Genomic DNA, 16,854 nt, shown 5'->3' with positions numbered 1-16,854 from the left:
ATGCACGCATTTAACATCTCTCTCTGTGACCTGGGGTCACAAGGGTGAGGAATAACCAGTGACATCTGAGCTCCTGGGCATATGTGAATGTGAATGTGAATGGTCATGTTAATGAGCTGTATGTTAATGAGCTGTGTGTGTATGTTAATGAGCTGTATGTTAATGAGATTCATGCTAATGAGCTGTATGTTAATGAGCTTAATGCTAATGAGATTCATGCTAATGAGCTGTATGTTAATGAGCTGTATGTTAATTAGCTGTGTATGTTAATGAGATTCATGCTAATGAGCTGTATATTAATGAGCTGTATGTTAATGAGCTGTGTAAAAGTGGGCGGAGCTTAAGTCAAAGTGGGCGGAGCTTGTGTCTAAGTGGGAGTGGCTTAGACAGTTAGTGGGCGGAGCTTGTGTGAAAGTGGGAGTGGCTTAGACAGTTAGTGGGCGGAGCTTGTGTCAAAAGTGGGCGGAGCTTGTGTCAAAGTGGGCGGAGCTTAAGTGGGAGTGGGAGTGGCTTAGACAGTTAGTGGGCGGAGCTTGTGTGAAAGTGGGAGTGGCTTAGACAGTTAGTGGGCGGAGCTTGTGTCAAAAGTGGGCGGAGCTTGTGTCAAAGTGGGCGGAGCTTAAGTGGGAGTGGGAGTGGCTTAGACAGTTAGTGGGCGGAGCTTGTGTCTAAGTGGGAGTGGCTTAATTGATTAATTCAAATTATCTCTCATTTGAGCAATAATGTCTAGTAGACCTGCGTACAGTCTAGGTAGGTCGTTTGTTGGCAAATGAGAGACAATTTGAATTAATCAATTAAGCCACTCCCACTTAGACACAAGCTCCGCCCACTAATTGTCTAAGCCACTCCCACTCCCACTTAAGCTCCGCCCACATTGACACAAGCTCCGCCCACTTTGACTTAAGCTCCGCCCACTAACTCAATTAAGCCACTCCCACTTAGACACAAGCTCCGCCCACTAATTGTCTAAGCCACTCCCACTCCCACTTAAGCTCCGCCCACTTTGACACAAGCTCCGCCCACTTTTAACACAAGTGGGCGGAGCTTGTGTCGTAGTGGGCGGAGCTTAAGTCAAAGTGGGCGGAGCTTAAGTCAAAGTGGGAGGAGCTTAAGTCAAAGTGGGAGGAGCTTAAGTCTAAGTGGGAGGAGCTTAAATCAAAGTGGGAGGAGCTTAAGTCAAAGTGGGCGGAGCTTAAATCAAAGTGGGAGGAGCTTAAGTCAAAGTGGGAGGAGCTTAAGTCAAAGTGGGAGGAGCTTAAATCAAAGTGGGAGGAGCTTAAGTCAAAGTGGGAGGAGCTTAAATCAAAGTGGGAGGAGCTTAAGTCAAAGTGGGCGGAGCTTAAATCAAAGTGGGAGGAGCTTAAGTCAAAGTGGGAGGAGCTTAAGTCAAAGTGGGAGGAGCTTAAGTCAAAGTGGGAGGAGCTTAAGTCAAAGTGGGAGGAGCTTAAGTCAAAGTGGGAGGAGCTTAAATCAAAGTGGGAGGAGCTTAAGTCAAAGTGGGAGGAGCTTAAATCAAAGTGGGAGGAGCTTAAGTCAAAGTGGGCGGAGCTTAAATCAAAGTGGGAGGAGCTTAAGTCAAAGTGGGAGGAGCTTAAGTCAAAGTGGGCGGAGCTTAAGTCAAAGTGGGCGGAGCTTAAAGCAAAGTGGGAGGAGCTTAAATCAAAGTGGGAGGAGCTTAAGTCAAAGTGGGAGGAGCTTAAATCAAAGTGGGAGGAGCTTAAGTCAAAGTGGGAGGAGCTTAAATCAAAGTGGGAGGAGCTTAAATCAAAGTGGGAGGAGCTTAAGTCAAAGTGGGCGGAGCTTAAATCAAAGTGGGAGGAGCTTAAGTCAAAGTGGGAGGAGCTTAAGTCAAAGTGGGAGGAGCTTAAGTCAAAGTGGGAGGAGCTTAAGTCAAAGTGGGAGGAGCTTAAGTCAAAGTGGGCGGAGCTTAAGTCTAAGTGGGAGGAGCTTAAATCAAAGTGGGCGGAGCTTAAGTCAAAGTGGGCGGAGCTTAATTCAAAGTGGGAGGAGCTTAAAGGAAAGTGGGAGGAGCTTAAGTCTAAGTGGGAGGAGCTTAAATCAAAGTGGGCGGAGCTTAAGTCAAAGTGGGCGGCGCTTAATTCAAAGTGGGAGGAGCTTAAAGCAAAGTGGGAGGAGCTTAAGTCAAAGTGGGAGGAGCTTAAGTCAAAGTGGGAGGAGCTTAAGTCAAAGTGGGAGGAGCTTAAATCAAAGTGGGAGGAGCTTAAGTCAAAGTGGGCGGAGCTTAAATCAAAGTGGGAGGAGCTTAAGTCAAAGTGGGAGGAGCTTAAGTCAAAGTGGGCGGAGCTTAAGTCAAAGTGGGCGGAGCTTAAAGCAAAGTGGGAGGAGCTTAAATCAAAGTGGGAGGAGCTTAAGTCAAAGTGGGCGGAGCTTAAATCAAAGTGGGAGGAGCTTAAGTCAAAGTGGGAGGAGCTTAGGTTAAAGTGGGCGGAGCTTAAATCAAAGTGGGCGGAGCTTAAGTCAAAGTGGGCGGAGCTTAAATCAAAGTGGGAGGAGCTTAAATCAAAGTGGGAGGAGCTTAAGTCAAAGTGGGAGGAGCTTAAGTCAAAGTGGGCGGAGCTTAAAGCAAAGTGGGAGGAGCTTAGGTTAAAGTGGGCGGAGCTTAAATCAAAGTGGGAGGAGCTTAAGTCAAAGTGGGCGGAGCTTAAGTCAAAGTGGGCGGAGCTTAAGTCAAAGTGGGAGGAGCTTAAATCAAAGTGGGAGGAGCTTAAGTCAAAGTGGGAGGAGCTTAAGTCAAAGTAGGCGGAGCTTAAGTCAAAGTGGGAGGAGCTTAAATCAAAGTGGGAGGAGCTTAAGTCAAAGTGTGCGGAGCTTAAATCAAAGTGGGAGGAGCTTAAATCAAAGTGGGAGGAGCTTAAGTCAAAGTGGGCGGAGCTTAAGTCAAAGTGGGCGGAGCTTAAGTCAAAGATGTGGTGAGCTAATGAAGCTAATGAAGCTAATGAAGCTAATGAAGCTAATGAAGCTTGAGATGAGAAAAGGGCGCTTGTCTCTTTAAGGCCCAGCTGAGGGAGTTAGCGATTAGCGATGTTTAGCTTAGCTTAGTTTAACAGAAGTAACTTCACTTTTAATGACTTCCCGTGGTCGTAGAGGGCTGGCTGACGGCTTAAAATGACCGTGTAGACCTGTAGACCTTATCCAGCATAGTCTTGTGTTTCTACAAGAGTACCAAGTTTGGTGCTTTTATGAAAAAGAAACGATGTTTTCACATATTAGCCTTAGGACTACTAGAGAGCTCTAGGAGAGGCAGCAGAGAGTCATCAAAGACAGCTAGCTACATATCTGACATCTCTCCTTATCTCTCTGATCTGCTCTCTGCTCTGCTCTTCTCCCAGATTCCTGTCGGCTCACACTGGACCCAAACACAGCACACAGACACCTCTCTCTGTCTGAGGGGAACAGGAAGGTGACACGTGGACAAGCCCAGTCATATCCTGATCATCCAGAGAGATTCACTGTCTGTGGCCTCAGGTGCTGTGTAGAGAGGGTCTGTCTGGACGCTGTTACTGGGAGGTGGAGTGGAGTGGGGGGTTCATACAGCAGTCTCATATAGAGACATCAACAGAGCAGGGACAGGTCATGACTGTCTGTTAGGATACAATAACAAGTCCTGGATGTTAGACTGCTCTAGTCGTGGTTACAGTTTCAGACACAATGGTGTTCAGACTGCAGTATCAGGCCCTCAGTCCTCCAGAGTAGGAGTGTACCTGGATCACAGGGCAGGTAGTCTGTCCTTCTACAGCGTCTCCTCTGACACCATGACCCTCCTCCACAGAGTCCAGACCACCTTCACTCAGACCCTCTATCCTGGGTTTAGGTTTGGTTACCATGGTGACAGTGCTGAGCTGTGTGAGCTGGAGTAGAGGTCCTATAAGAGTGATGCTTTATCACAACCTGCTAACCTGAAGAAATATCTTTCTCTGTGATCTGGTCTTTAGGGGTTTAATAATAATCATAATAATAATAATAATCACACACACACACACACACACACACACACACACACACACACACGTATGATGATGATGATGGGGGGTGACAGGAAGGTCGTAGAGACACCATTCAAATGGTTTTAGATTCCCTGTCCTCTGGTCTATCCGGGGGTGTTGGAATTGTTCTCCTAACCCGCGGGGAACCATACGTTATTAACCCCGGGAGGGGTCACACTACGGGACGTATAACGCTGGCTATGAATGTGGTAGAAACACGTGGTTTTCATATTTAAGTTCCTTAGGTCTACACGGTCATTTTAAGCCTAACGCCAGCCCTCTACGACCCCGGGAAGTCATGTTAAACTGAAGTTACAGACGACAGATCTGTCAAAAAAAAAAAGTTACAAAAATGCTTTCACCTAAGCTTTCATCTAAAAAGAAAGTTAAAAAAAAAAAAAATGAAAAAAAAACGTCTAAGTCCCCGTGCCACCTAGCTAGGTTAGCTTAGGTCTCCCTGGCTCGGTTAAAGGACTTTAGCTCAGCAAGCGTAGGTGTCACAGAAGCACCATATTTCATATTTAAGTTCATTAGGTCTACACGGTCATTTTAAGCCTAACCCCGGGTCTCTACGACCCCGGGACGTGACGCTATTGAGCCCCCCGCAGATTCGTCACATGCTAACCGCGGATTACACTACGGGACGTATAACTTTGGCTATGAAGGGGGTAGAGACACGCGGTTTTCATATTTCTGTTCCTTAGGTCTACGCGGTCATTTTAAGCCTAACCCCAGGCCTCTACGACCCCGGGACGTGATGTTATTAAGCTTCCTGCACGTTTTGGCCATGCTAGCCCTCACCGGGGGCTTACCCCTTTTTGGATACAGCGTGATCTCACGATCATAAAAGCCAATGGGGCAGGGAACAAAAAATAAAAAATGTGATAAAAAAAAAAAAAAAAAAAAAAAAAAAAACGTTAGGGTGAAGATAGTGGATGCACGCATTTAACATCTCTCTCTATGACCTGAGGTCACAAGGGTGTGGAATAACCAGTGACATCTGAGCTCCTGGGCATATGTGAATGTGAATGTGAATGGTCATGTTAATGAGCTGTATGTTAATGAGCTGTGTGTGTATGTTAATGAGCTGTATGTTAATGAGATTCATGCTAATGAGCTGTATGTTAATGAGCTTAATGCTAATGAGATTCATGCTAATGAGCTGTATGTTAATGAGCTGTATGTTAATTAGCTGTGTATGTTAATGAGATTCATGCTAATGAGCTGTATATTAATGAGCTGTATGTTAATGAGCTGTGTAAAAGTGGGCGGAGCTTAAGTCAAAGTGGGCGGAGCTTGTGTCTAAGTGGGAGTGGCTTAGACAGTTAGTGGGCGGAGCTTGTGTGAAAGTGGGAGTGGCTTAGACAGTTAGTGGGCGGAGCTTGTGTCAAAAGTGGGCGGAGCTTGTGTCAAAGTGGGCGGAGCTTAAGTGGGAGTGGGAGTGGCTTAGACAGTTAGTGGGCGGAGCTTGTGTGAAAGTGGGAGTGGCTTAGACAGTTAGTGGGCGGAGCTTGTGTCAAAAGTGGGCGGAGCTTGTGTCAAAGTGGGCGGAGCTTAAGTGGGAGTGGGAGTGGCTTAGACAGTTAGTGGGCGGAGCTTGTGTCTAAGTGGGAGTGGCTTAATTGATTAATTCAAATTATCTCTCATTTGAGCAATAATGTCTAGTAGACCTGCGTACAGTCTAGGTAGGTCGTTTGTTGGCAAATGAGAGACAATTTGAATTAATCAATTAAGCCACTCCCACTTAGACACAAGCTCCGCCCACTAATTGTCTAAGCCACTCCCACTCCCACTTAAGCTCCGCCCACATTGACACAAGCTCCGCCCACTTTGACTTAAGCTCCGCCCACTAACTCAATTAAGCCACTCCCACTTAGACACAAGCTCCGCCCACTAATTGTCTAAGCCACTCCCACTCCCACTTAAGCTCCGCCCACTTTGACACAAGCTCCGCCCACTTTTAACACAAGTGGGCGGAGCTTGTGTCGTAGTGGGCGGAGCTTAAGTCAAAGTGGGCGGAGCTTAAGTCAAAGTGGGAGGAGCTTAAGTCAAAGTGGGAGGAGCTTAAGTCTAAGTGGGAGGAGCTTAAATCAAAGTGGGAGGAGCTTAAGTCAAAGTGGGCGGAGCTTAAATCAAAGTGGGAGGAGCTTAAGTCAAAGTGGGAGGAGCTTAAGTCAAAGTGGGAGGAGCTTAAATCAAAGTGGGAGGAGCTTAAGTCAAAGTGGGAGGAGCTTAAATCAAAGTGGGAGGAGCTTAAGTCAAAGTGGGCGGAGCTTAAATCAAAGTGGGAGGAGCTTAAGTCAAAGTGGGAGGAGCTTAAGTCAAAGTGGGAGGAGCTTAAGTCAAAGTGGGAGGAGCTTAAGTCAAAGTGGGAGGAGCTTAAGTCAAAGTGGGAGGAGCTTAAATCAAAGTGGGAGGAGCTTAAGTCAAAGTGGGAGGAGCTTAAATCAAAGTGGGAGGAGCTTAAGTCAAAGTGGGAGGAGCTTAGGTTAAAGTGGGCGGAGCTTAAATCAAAGTGGGAGGAGCTTAAGTCAAAGTGGGCGGAGCTTAAGTCAAAGTGGGCGGAGCTTAAGTCAAAGTGGGAGGAGCTTAAATCAAAGTGGGAGGAGCTTAAGTCAAAGTGGGAGGAGCTTAAGTCAAAGTGGGAGGAGCTTAAGTCAAAGTGGGCGGAGCTTAAGTCAAAGTGGGAGGAGCTTAAATCAAAGTGGGCGGAGCTTAAGTCAAAGTGGGCGGAGCTTAATTCAAAGTGGGAGGAGCTTAAATCAAAGTGGGAGGAGCTTAAGTCAAAGTGGGAGGAGCTTAAGTCAAAGTGGGAGGAGCTTAAATCAAAGTGGGGGGAGCTTAAGTCAAAGTGGGCGGAGCTTAAGTCAAAGTGGGAGGAGCTTAAATCAAAGTGGGCGGAGCTTAATTCAAAGTGGGAGGAGCTTAAAGCAAAGTGGGAGGAGCTTAAGTCAAAGTGGGAGGAGCTTAAGTCAAAGTGGGAGGAGCTTAAGTCAAAGTGGGAGGAGCTTAAGTCAAAGTGGGAGGAGCTTAAATCAAAGTGGGAGGAGCTTAAGTCAAAGTGGGAGGAGCTTAAATCAAAGTGGGAGGAGCTTAAGTCAAAGTGGGAGGAGCTTAAATCAAAGTGGGAGGAGCTTAAATCAAAGTGGGAGGAGCTTAAGTCAAAGTGGGCGGAGCTTAAATCAAAGTGGGAGGAGCTTAAGTCAAAGTGGGAGGAGCTTAAGTCAAAGTGGGAGGAGCTTAAGTCAAAGTGGGAGGAGCTTAAGTCAAAGTGGGAGGAGCTTAAGTCAAAGTGGGCGGAGCTTAAGTCTAAGTGGGAGGAGCTTAAATCAAAGTGGGCGGAGCTTAAGTCAAAGTGGGCGGAGCTTAATTCAAAGTGGGAGGAGCTTAAAGGAAAGTGGGAGGAGCTTAAGTCTAAGTGGGAGGAGCTTAAATCAAAGTGGGCGGAGCTTAAGTCAAAGTGGGCGGAGCTTAATTCAAAGTGGGAGGAGCTTAAAGCAAAGTGGGAGGAGCTTAAGTCAAAGTGGGAGGAGCTTAACTCAAAGTGGGAGGAGCTTAAGTCAAAGTGGGAGGAGCTTAAATCAAAGTGGGAGGAGCTTAAGTCAAAGTGGGCGGAGCTTAAATCAAAGTGGGAGGAGCTTAAGTCAAAGTGGGAGGAGCTTAAGTCAAAGTGGGCGGAGCTTAAAGCAAAGTGGGAGGAGCTTAAATCAAAGTGGGAGGAGCTTAAGTCAAAGTGGGAGGAGCTTAGGTTAAAGTGGGCGGAGCTTAAGTCAAAGTGGGAGGAGCTTAAGTCAAAGTGGGCGGAGCTTAAGTCAAAGTGGGCGGAGCTTAAGTCAAAGTGGGAGGAGCTTAAATCAAAGTGGGAGGAGCTTAAGTCAAAGTGGGAGGAGCTTAAATCAAAGTGGGAGGAGCTTAAGTCAAAGTGGGAGGAGCTTAGGTTAAAGTGGGCGGAGCTTAAATCAAAGTGGGAGGAGCTTAAGTCAAAGTGGGCGGAGCTTAAGTCAAAGTGGGCGGAGCTTAAGTCAAAGTGGGAGGAGCTTAAATCAAAGTGGGAGGAGCTTAAGTCAAAGTGGGAGGAGCTTAAATCAAAGTGGGAGGAGCTTAAGTCAAAGTGGGAGGAGCTTAAATCAAAGTGGGAGGAGCTTAAATCAAAGTGGGAGGAGCTTAAGTCAAAGTGGGCGGAGCTTAAATCAAAGTGGGAGGAGCTTAAGTCAAAGTGGGAGGAGCTTAAGTCAAAGTGGGAGGAGCTTAAGTCAAAGTGGGAGGAGCTTAAGTCAAAGTGGGAGGAGCTTAAGTCAAAGTGGGCGGAGCTTAAGTCTAAGTGGGAGGAGCTTAAATCAAAGTGGGCGGAGCTTAAGTCAAAGTGGGCGGAGCTTAATTCAAAGTGGGAGGAGCTTAAAGGAAAGTGGGAGGAGCTTAAGTCTAAGTGGGAGGAGCTTAAATCAAAGTGGGCGGAGCTTAAGTCAAAGTGGGCGGCGCTTAATTCAAAGTGGGAGGAGCTTAAAGCAAAGTGGGAGGAGCTTAAGTCAAAGTGGGAGGAGCTTAAGTCAAAGTGGGAGGAGCTTAAGTCAAAGTGGGAGGAGCTTAAATCAAAGTGGGAGGAGCTTAAGTCAAAGTGGGCGGAGCTTAAATCAAAGTGGGAGGAGCTTAAGTCAAAGTGGGAGGAGCTTAAGTCAAAGTGGGCGGAGCTTAAGTCAAAGTGGGCGGAGCTTAAAGCAAAGTGGGAGGAGCTTAAATCAAAGTGGGAGGAGCTTAAGTCAAAGTGGGCGGAGCTTAAATCAAAGTGGGAGGAGCTTAAGTCAAAGTGGGAGGAGCTTAGGTTAAAGTGGGCGGAGCTTAAATCAAAGTGGGAGGAGCTTAAGTCAAAGTGGGCGGAGCTTAAGTCAAAGTGGGCGGAGCTTAAGTCAAAGTGGGAGGAGCTTAAATCAAAGTGGGAGGAGCTTAAGTCAAAGTGGGAGGAGCTTAAGTCAAAGTGGGAGGAGCTTAGGTTAAAGTGGGCGGAGCTTAAATCAAAGTGGGAGGAGCTTAAGTCAAAGTGGGCGGAGCTTAAGTCAAAGTGGGCGGAGCTTAAGTCAAAGTGGGAGGAGCTTAAATCAAAGTGGGAGGAGCTTAAGTCAAAGTGGGAGGAGCTTAAGTCAAAGTAGGCGGAGCTTAAGTCAAAGTGGGAGGAGCTTAAATCAAAGTGGGAGGAGCTTAAGTCAAAGTGTGCGGAGCTTAAATCAAAGTGGGAGGAGCTTAAATCAAAGTGGGAGGAGCTTAAGTCAAAGTGGGCGGAGCTTAAGTCAAAGTGGGCGGAGCTTAAGTCAAAGATGTGGTGAGCTAATGAAGCTAATGAAGCTAATGAAGCTAATGAAGCTAATGAAGCTTGAGATGAGAAAAGGGCGCTTGTCTCTTTAAGGCCCAGCTGAGGGAGTTAGCGATTAGCGATGTTTAGCTTAGCTTAGTTTAACAGAAGTAACTTCACTTTTAATGACTTCCCGTGGTCGTAGAGGGCTGGCTGACGGCTTAAAATGACCGTGTAGACCTGTAGACCTTATCCAGCATAGTCTTGTGTTTCTACAAGAGTACCAAGTTTGGTGCTTTTATGAAAAAGAAACGATGTTTTCACATATTAGCCTTAGGACTACTAGAGAGCTCTAGGAGAGGCAGCAGAGACTCATCAAAGACAGCTAGCTACATATCTGACATCTGTCCTTATCTCTCTGATCTGCTCTCTGCTCTTCTCCCAGATTCCTGTCGGCTCACACTGGACCCAAACACAGCACACAGATACCTCTCTCTGTCTGAGGGGAACAGGAAGGTGACACAGGGACCAGCCCAGTCATATCCTGATCATCCAGAGAGATTCACATACTGGGTTCAGGTGCTGTGTAGAGAGGGTCTGTCTGGACGCTGTTACTGGGAGGTGGAGAGGAGTGGGAGGGTTTCTACAGCAGTCTCATATAGAGACATCAGCAGAGCAGGGTCAGGTACTGACTGTTGGTTAGGATTCAATAACAAGTCCTGGAGGTTAGACTGCTATAGTGATGGTTACAGTTTCAGACACAATAATGTTGAGACTGCAGTATCAGGCCCTCGGTCCTCCAGAGTAGGAGTGTACCTGGATCACAGGGCAGGTAGTCTGTCCTTCTACAGCGTCTCCTCTGACACCATGACCCTCCTCCACAGAGTCCAGACCACCTTCACTCAGACCCTCTATCCTGGGTTTGGGTTGTTTGGTTACCATGGTGACAGTGCTGAGCTGTGTGAGCTGGAGTAGAGGTCCTATAAGAGTGATGCTTTATCACAACCTGCTAACCTGAAGAAATATCTTTCTCTGTGATCTGGTCTTTAGAGGTTTAATAATAATCATAATAATAATAATAATCACACACACACACACACACACACACACACACGTATGATGATGATGATGGGGGGTGACAGGAAGGTCGTAGAGACACCATTCAAATGGTTTTAGATTCCCTGTCCTCTGGTCTATCCGGGGGTGTTGGAATTGTTCTCCTAACCCGCGGGGAACCATACGTTATTAACCCCGGGAGGGGTCACACTACGGGACGTATAACGCTGGCTATGAATGTGGTAGAAACACAAGGTTTTCATATTTAAGTTCATTAGGTCTACACGGTCATTTGAAGCCTAACGCCAGCCCTCTACGACCCCGGGAAGTCATGTTAAACTGAAGTTACAGACGACAGATCTGTCAAAAAAAAAAAGTTGAAAAAATGCTTTCACCTAAGCTTTCATCTAAAAAGAAAGTAAAAAAAAAAAAAAATGAAAAAAAAACGTCTAAGTCCCCGTGCCACCTAGCTAGGTTAGCTTAGGTCTCCCTGGCTCGGTTAAAGGACTTTAGCTCAGCAAGCGTAGGTGTCACAGAAACACCATATTTCATATTTAAGTTCATTAGGTCTACACGGTCATTTTAAGCCTAACCCCAGCCCTCTGCGACCCCGGGACGTGACGCTATTGACCCCCCCGCAGATTCGTCACATGCTAACCGCGGATTACACTACGGGACGTATAACTTTGGCTATGAAGGGGGTAGAGACACGCGGTTTTCATATTTCTGTTCCTTAGGTCTACGCGGTCATTTTAAGCCTAACCCCAGGCCTCTACGACCCCGGGACGTGATGTTATTAAGCTTCCTGCACGTTTTGGCCATGCTAGCCCTCACCGGGGGCTTACCCCTTTTTGGATACAGCGTGATCTCACGATCATAAAAGCCAATGGGGCAGGGAACAAAAAATAAAAAATGTGATAAAAAAAAAAAAAAAAAAAAAAAAAAAAACGTTAGGGTGAAGATAGTGGATGCACGCATTTAACATCTCTCTCTATGACCTGAGGTCACAAGGGTGTGGAATAACCAGTGACATCTGAGCTCCTGGGCATATGTGAATGTGAATGTGAATGGTCATGTTAATGAGCTGTATGTTAATGAGCTGTGTGTGTATGTTAATGAGCTGTATGTTAATGAGATTCATGCTAATGAGCTGTATGTTAATGAGCTTAATGCTAATGAGATTCATGCTAATGAGCTGTATGTTAATGAGCTGTATGTTAATTAGCTGTGTATGTTAATGAGATTCATGCTAATGAGCTGTATATTAATGAGCTGTATGTTAATGAGCTGTGTAAAAGTGGGCGGAGCTTAAGTCAAAGTGGGCGGAGCTTGTGTCTAAGTGGGAGTGGCTTAGACAGTTAGTGGGCGGAGCTTGTGTGAAAGTGGGAGTGGCTTAGACAGTTAGTGGGCGGAGCTTGTGTCAAAAGTGGGCGGAGCTTGTGTCAAAGTGGGCGGAGCTTAAGTGGGAGTGGGAGTGGCTTAGACAGTTAGTGGGCGGAGCTTGTGTGAAAGTGGGAGTGGCTTAGACAGTTAGTGGGCGGAGCTTGTGTCAAAAGTGGGCGGAGCTTGTGTCAAAGTGGGCGGAGCTTAAGTGGGAGTGGGAGTGGCTTAGACAGTTAGTGGGCGGAGCTTGTGTCTAAGTGGGAGTGGCTTAATTGATTAATTCAAATTATCTCTCATTTGAGCAATAATGTCTAGTAGACCTGCGTACAGTCTAGGTAGGTCGTTTGTTGGCAAATGAGAGACAATTTGAATTAATCAATTAAGCCACTCCCACTTAGACACAAGCTCCGCCCACTAATTGTCTAAGCCACTCCCACTCCCACTTAAGCTCCGCCCACATTGACACAAGCTCCGCCCACTTTGACTTAAGCTCCGCCCACTAACTCAATTAAGCCACTCCCACTTAGACACAAGCTCCGCCCACTAATTGTCTAAGCCACTCCCACTCCCACTTAAGCTCCGCCCACTTTGACACAAGCTCCGCCCACTTTTAACACAAGTGGGCGGAGCTTGTGTCGTAGTGGGCGGAGCTTAAGTCAAAGTGGGCGGAGCTTAAGTCAAAGTGGGAGGAGCTTAAGTCAAAGTGGGAGGAGCTTAAGTCTAAGTGGGAGGAGCTTAAATCAAAGTGGGAGGAGCTTAAGTCAAAGTGGGCGGAGCTTAAATCAAAGTGGGAGGAGCTTAAGTCAAAGTGGGAGGAGCTTAAGTCAAAGTGGGAGGAGCTTAAATCAAAGTGGGAGGAGCTTAAGTCAAAGTGGGAGGAGCTTAAATCAAAGTGGGAGGAGCTTAAGTCAAAGTGGGCGGAGCTTAAATCAAAGTGGGAGGAGCTTAAGTCAAAGTGGGAGGAGCTTAAGTCAAAGTGGGAGGAGCTTAAGTCAAAGTGGGAGGAGCTTAAGTCAAAGTGGGAGGAGCTTAAGTCAAAGTGGGAGGAGCTTAAATCAAAGTGGGAGGAGCTTAAGTCAAAGTGGGAGGAGCTTAAATCAAAGTGGGAGGAGCTTAAGTCAAAGTGGGAGGAGCTTAGGTTAAAGTGGGCGGAGCTTAAATCAAAGTGGGAGGAGCTTAAGTCAAAGTGGGCGGAGCTTAAGTCAAAGTGGGCGGAGCTTAAGTCAAAGTGGGAGGAGCTTAAATCAAAGTGGGAGGAGCTTAAGTCAAAGTGGGAGGAGCTTAAGTCAAAGTGGGAGGAGCTTAAGTCAAAGTGGGCGGAGCTTAAGTCAAAGTGGGAGGAGCTTAAATCAAAGTGGGCGGAGCTTAAGTCAAAGTGGGCGGAGCTTAATTCAAAGTGGGAGGAGCTTAAATCAAAGTGGGAGGAGCTTAAGTCAAAGTGGGAGGAGCTTAAGTCAAAGTGGGAGGAGCTTAAATCAAAGTGGGGGGAGCTTAAGTCAAAGTGGGCGGAGCTTAAGTCAAAGTGGGAGGAGCTTAAATCAAAGTGGGCGGAGCTTAATTCAAAGTGGGAGGAGCTTAAAGCAAAGTGGGAGGAGCTTAAGTCAAAGTGGGAGGAGCTTAAGTCAAAGTGGGAGGAGCTTAAGTCAAAGTGGGAGGAGCTTAAGTCAAAGTGGGAGGAGCTTAAATCAAAGTGGGAGGAGCTTAAGTCAAAGTGGGAGGAGCTTAAATCAAAGTGGGAGGAGCTTAAGTCAAAGTGGGAGGAGCTTAAATCAAAGTGGGAGGAGCTTAAATCAAAGTGGGAGGAGCTTAAGTCAAAGTGGGCGGAGCTTAAATCAAAGTGGGAGGAGCTTAAGTCAAAGTGGGAGGAGCTTAAGTCAAAGTGGGAGGAGCTTAAGTCAAAGTGGGAGGAGCTTAAGTCAAAGTGGGAGGAGCTTAAGTCAAAGTGGGCGGAGCTTAAGTCTAAGTGGGAGGAGCTTAAATCAAAGTGGGCGGAGCTTAAGTCAAAGTGGGCGGAGCTTAATTCAAAGTGGGAGGAGCTTAAAGGAAAGTGGGAGGAGCTTAAGTCTAAGTGGGAGGAGCTTAAATCAAAGTGGGCGGAGCTTAAGTCAAAGTGGGCGGAGCTTAATTCAAAGTGGGAGGAGCTTAAAGCAAAGTGGGAGGAGCTTAAGTCAAAGTGGGAGGAGCTTAACTCAAAGTGGGAGGAGCTTAAGTCAAAGTGGGAGGAGCTTAAATCAAAGTGGGAGGAGCTTAAGTCAAAGTGGGCGGAGCTTAAATCAAAGTGGGAGGAGCTTAAGTCAAAGTGGGAGGAGCTTAAGTCAAAGTGGGCGGAGCTTAAAGCAAAGTGGGAGGAGCTTAAATCAAAGTGGGAGGAGCTTAAGTCAAAGTGGGAGGAGCTTAGGTTAAAGTGGGCGGAGCTTAAGTCAAAGTGGGAGGAGCTTAAGTCAAAGTGGGCGGAGCTTAAGTCAAAGTGGGCGGAGCTTAAGTCAAAGTGGGAGGAGCTTAAATCAAAGTGGGAGGAGCTTAAGTCAAAGTGGGAGGAGCTTAAATCAAAGTGGGAGGAGCTTAAGTCAAAGTGGGAGGAGCTTAGGTTAAAGTGGGCGGAGCTTAAATCAAAGTGGGAGGAGCTTAAGTCAAAGTGGGCGGAGCTTAAGTCAAAGTGGGCGGAGCTTAAGTCAAAGTGGGAGGAGCTTAAATCAAAGTGGGAGGAGCTTAAGTCAAAGTGGGAGGAGCTTAAATCAAAGTGGGAGGAGCTTAAGTCAAAGTGGGAGGAGCTTAAATCAAAGTGGGAGGAGCTTAAATCAAAGTGGGAGGAGCTTAAGTCAAAGTGGGCGGAGCTTAAATCAAAGTGGGAGGAGCTTAAGTCAAAGTGGGAGGAGCTTAAGTCAAAGTGGGAGGAGCTTAAGTCAAAGTGGGAGGAGCTTAAGTCAAAGTGGGAGGAGCTTAAGTCAAAGTGGGCGGAGCTTAAGTCTAAGTGGGAGGAGCTTAAATCAAAGTGGGCGGAGCTTAAGTCAAAGTGGGCGGAGCTTAATTCAAAGTGGGAGGAGCTTAAAGGAAAGTGGGAGGAGCTTAAGTCTAAGTGGGAGGAGCTTAAATCAAAGTGGGCGGAGCTTAAGTCAAAGTGGGCGGCGCTTAATTCAAAGTGGGAGGAGCTTAAAGCAAAGTGGGAGGAGCTTAAGTCAAAGTGGGAGGAGCTTAAGTCAAAGTGGGAGGAGCTTAAGTCAAAGTGGGAGGAGCTTAAATCAAAGTGGGAGGAGCTTAAGTCAAAGTGGGCGGAGCTTAAATCAAAGTGGGAGGAGCTTAAGTCAAAGTGGGAGGAGCTTAAGTCAAAGTGGGCGGAGCTTAAGTCAAAGTGGGCGGAGCTTAAAGCAAAGTGGGAGGAGCTTAAATCAAAGTGGGAGGAGCTTAAGTCAAAGTGGGCGGAGCTTAAATCAAAGTGGGAGGAGCTTAAGTCAAAGTGGGAGGAGCTTAGGTTAAAGTGGGCGGAGCTTAAATCAAAGTGGGAGGAGCTTAAGTCAAAGTGGGCGGAGCTTAAGTCAAAGTGGGCGGAGCTTAAGTCAAAGTGGGAGGAGCTTAAATCAAAGTGGGAGGAGCTTAAGTCAAAGTGGGAGGAGCTTAAGTCAAAGTGGGAGGAGCTTAGGTTAAAGTGGGCGGAGCTTAAATCAAAGTGGGAGGAGCTTAAGTCAAAGTGGGCGGAGCTTAAGTCAAAGTGGGCGGAGCTTAAGTCAAAGTGGGAGGAGCTTAAATCAAAGTGGGAGGAGCTTAAGTCAAAGTGGGAGGAGCTTAAGTCAAAGTAGGCGGAGCTTAAGTCAAAGTGGGAGGAGCTTAAATCAAAGTGGGAGGAGCTTAAGTCAAAGTGTGCGGAGCTTAAATCAAAGTGGGAGGAGCTTAAATCAAAGTGGGAGGAGCTTAAGTCAAAGTGGGCGGAGCTTAAGTCAAAGTGGGCGGAGCTTAAGTCAAAGATGTGGTGAGCTAATGAAGCTAATGAAGCTAATGAAGCTAATGAAGCTAATGAAGCTTGAGATGAGAAAAGGGCGCTTGTCTCTTTAAGGCCCAGCTGAGGGAGTTAGCGATTAGCGATGTTTAGCTTAGCTTAGTTTAACAGAAGTAACTTCACTTTTAATGACTTCCCGTGGTCGTAGAGGGCTGGCTGACGGCTTAAAATGACCGTGTAGACCTGTAGACCTTATCCAGCATAGTCTTGTGTTTCTACAAGAGTACCAAGTTTGGTGCTTTTATGAAAAAGAAACGATGTTTTCACATATTAGCCTTAGGACTACTAGAGAGCTCTAGGAGAGGCAGCAGAGAGTCATCAAAGACAGCTAGCTACATATCTGACATCTGTCCTTATCTCTCTGATCTGCTCTCTGCTCTTCTCCCAGATTCCTGTCGGCTCACACTGGACCCAAACACAGCACACAGACACCTCTCTCTGTCTGAGGGGAACAGGAAGGTGACACAGGGACCAGCCCAGTCATATCCTGATCATCCAGAGAGATTCACATACTGGGTTCAGGTGCTGTGTAGAGAGGGTCTGTCTGGACGCTGTTACTGGGAGGTGGAGAGGAGTGGGAGGGTTTCTACAGCAGTCTCATATAGAGACATCAGCAGAGCAGGGTCAGGTACTGACTGTTGGTTAGGATTCAATAACAAGTCCTGGAGGTTAGACTGCTATAGTGATGGTTACAGTTTCAGACACAATAATGTTGAGACTGCAGTATCAGGCCCTCGGTCCTCCAGAGTAGGAGTGTACCTGGATCACAGGGCAGGTAGTCTGTCCTTCTACAGCGTCTCCTCTGACACCATGACCCTCCTCCACAGAGTCCAGACCACCTTCACTCAGACCCTCTATCCTGGGTTTGGGTTGTTTGGTTACCATGGTGACAGTGCTGAGCTGTGTGAGCTGGAGTAGAGGTCCTATAAGAGTGATGCTTTATCACAACCTGCTAACCTGAAGAAATATCTTTCTCTGTGATCTGGTCTTTAGGGGTTTAATAATAATCATAATAATAATAATAATCACACACACACACACACACACACACACACACACACACACACACGTATGATGATGATGATGGGGGGTGACAGGAAGGTCGTAGAGACACCATTCAAATGGTTTTAGATTCC

At 46.8% G+C, this 16,854-nt stretch overlaps 1 protein-coding gene across 1 annotated transcript in view; it reads left to right on the top strand.

Moving 5' to 3' along the window:
* The window catches only part of LOC308173737 (E3 ubiquitin-protein ligase TRIM8-like), a gene marked incomplete at both ends in the record, with an annotated part of 89,935 nt that extends 73,299 nt beyond the window's left edge, over window positions 1-16,636 (top strand). Inside the window, 2 exons of the mRNA XM_080548780.1 lie at window positions 16,107-16,256; window positions 16,443-16,636. Of these exons, the coding sequence (XP_080404906.1) occupies window positions 16,107-16,256; window positions 16,443-16,636 (344 nt within the window). The remainder of the gene's footprint in view (window positions 1-16,106; window positions 16,257-16,442) is intronic.
* Between the last annotated feature and the right edge of the window lie 218 nt (window positions 16,637-16,854).

Source organism: Nansenia antarctica (assembly GCF_963989245.1).
Source record: "Nansenia antarctica genome assembly, chromosome: 1".
NCBI lineage: Eukaryota > Metazoa > Chordata > Actinopteri > Argentiniformes > Microstomatidae > Nansenia > Nansenia antarctica.
The sequence above is the reverse complement of the archived record's forward strand: the minus strand, read 5'-3'. Positions and strand labels throughout refer to the sequence as shown.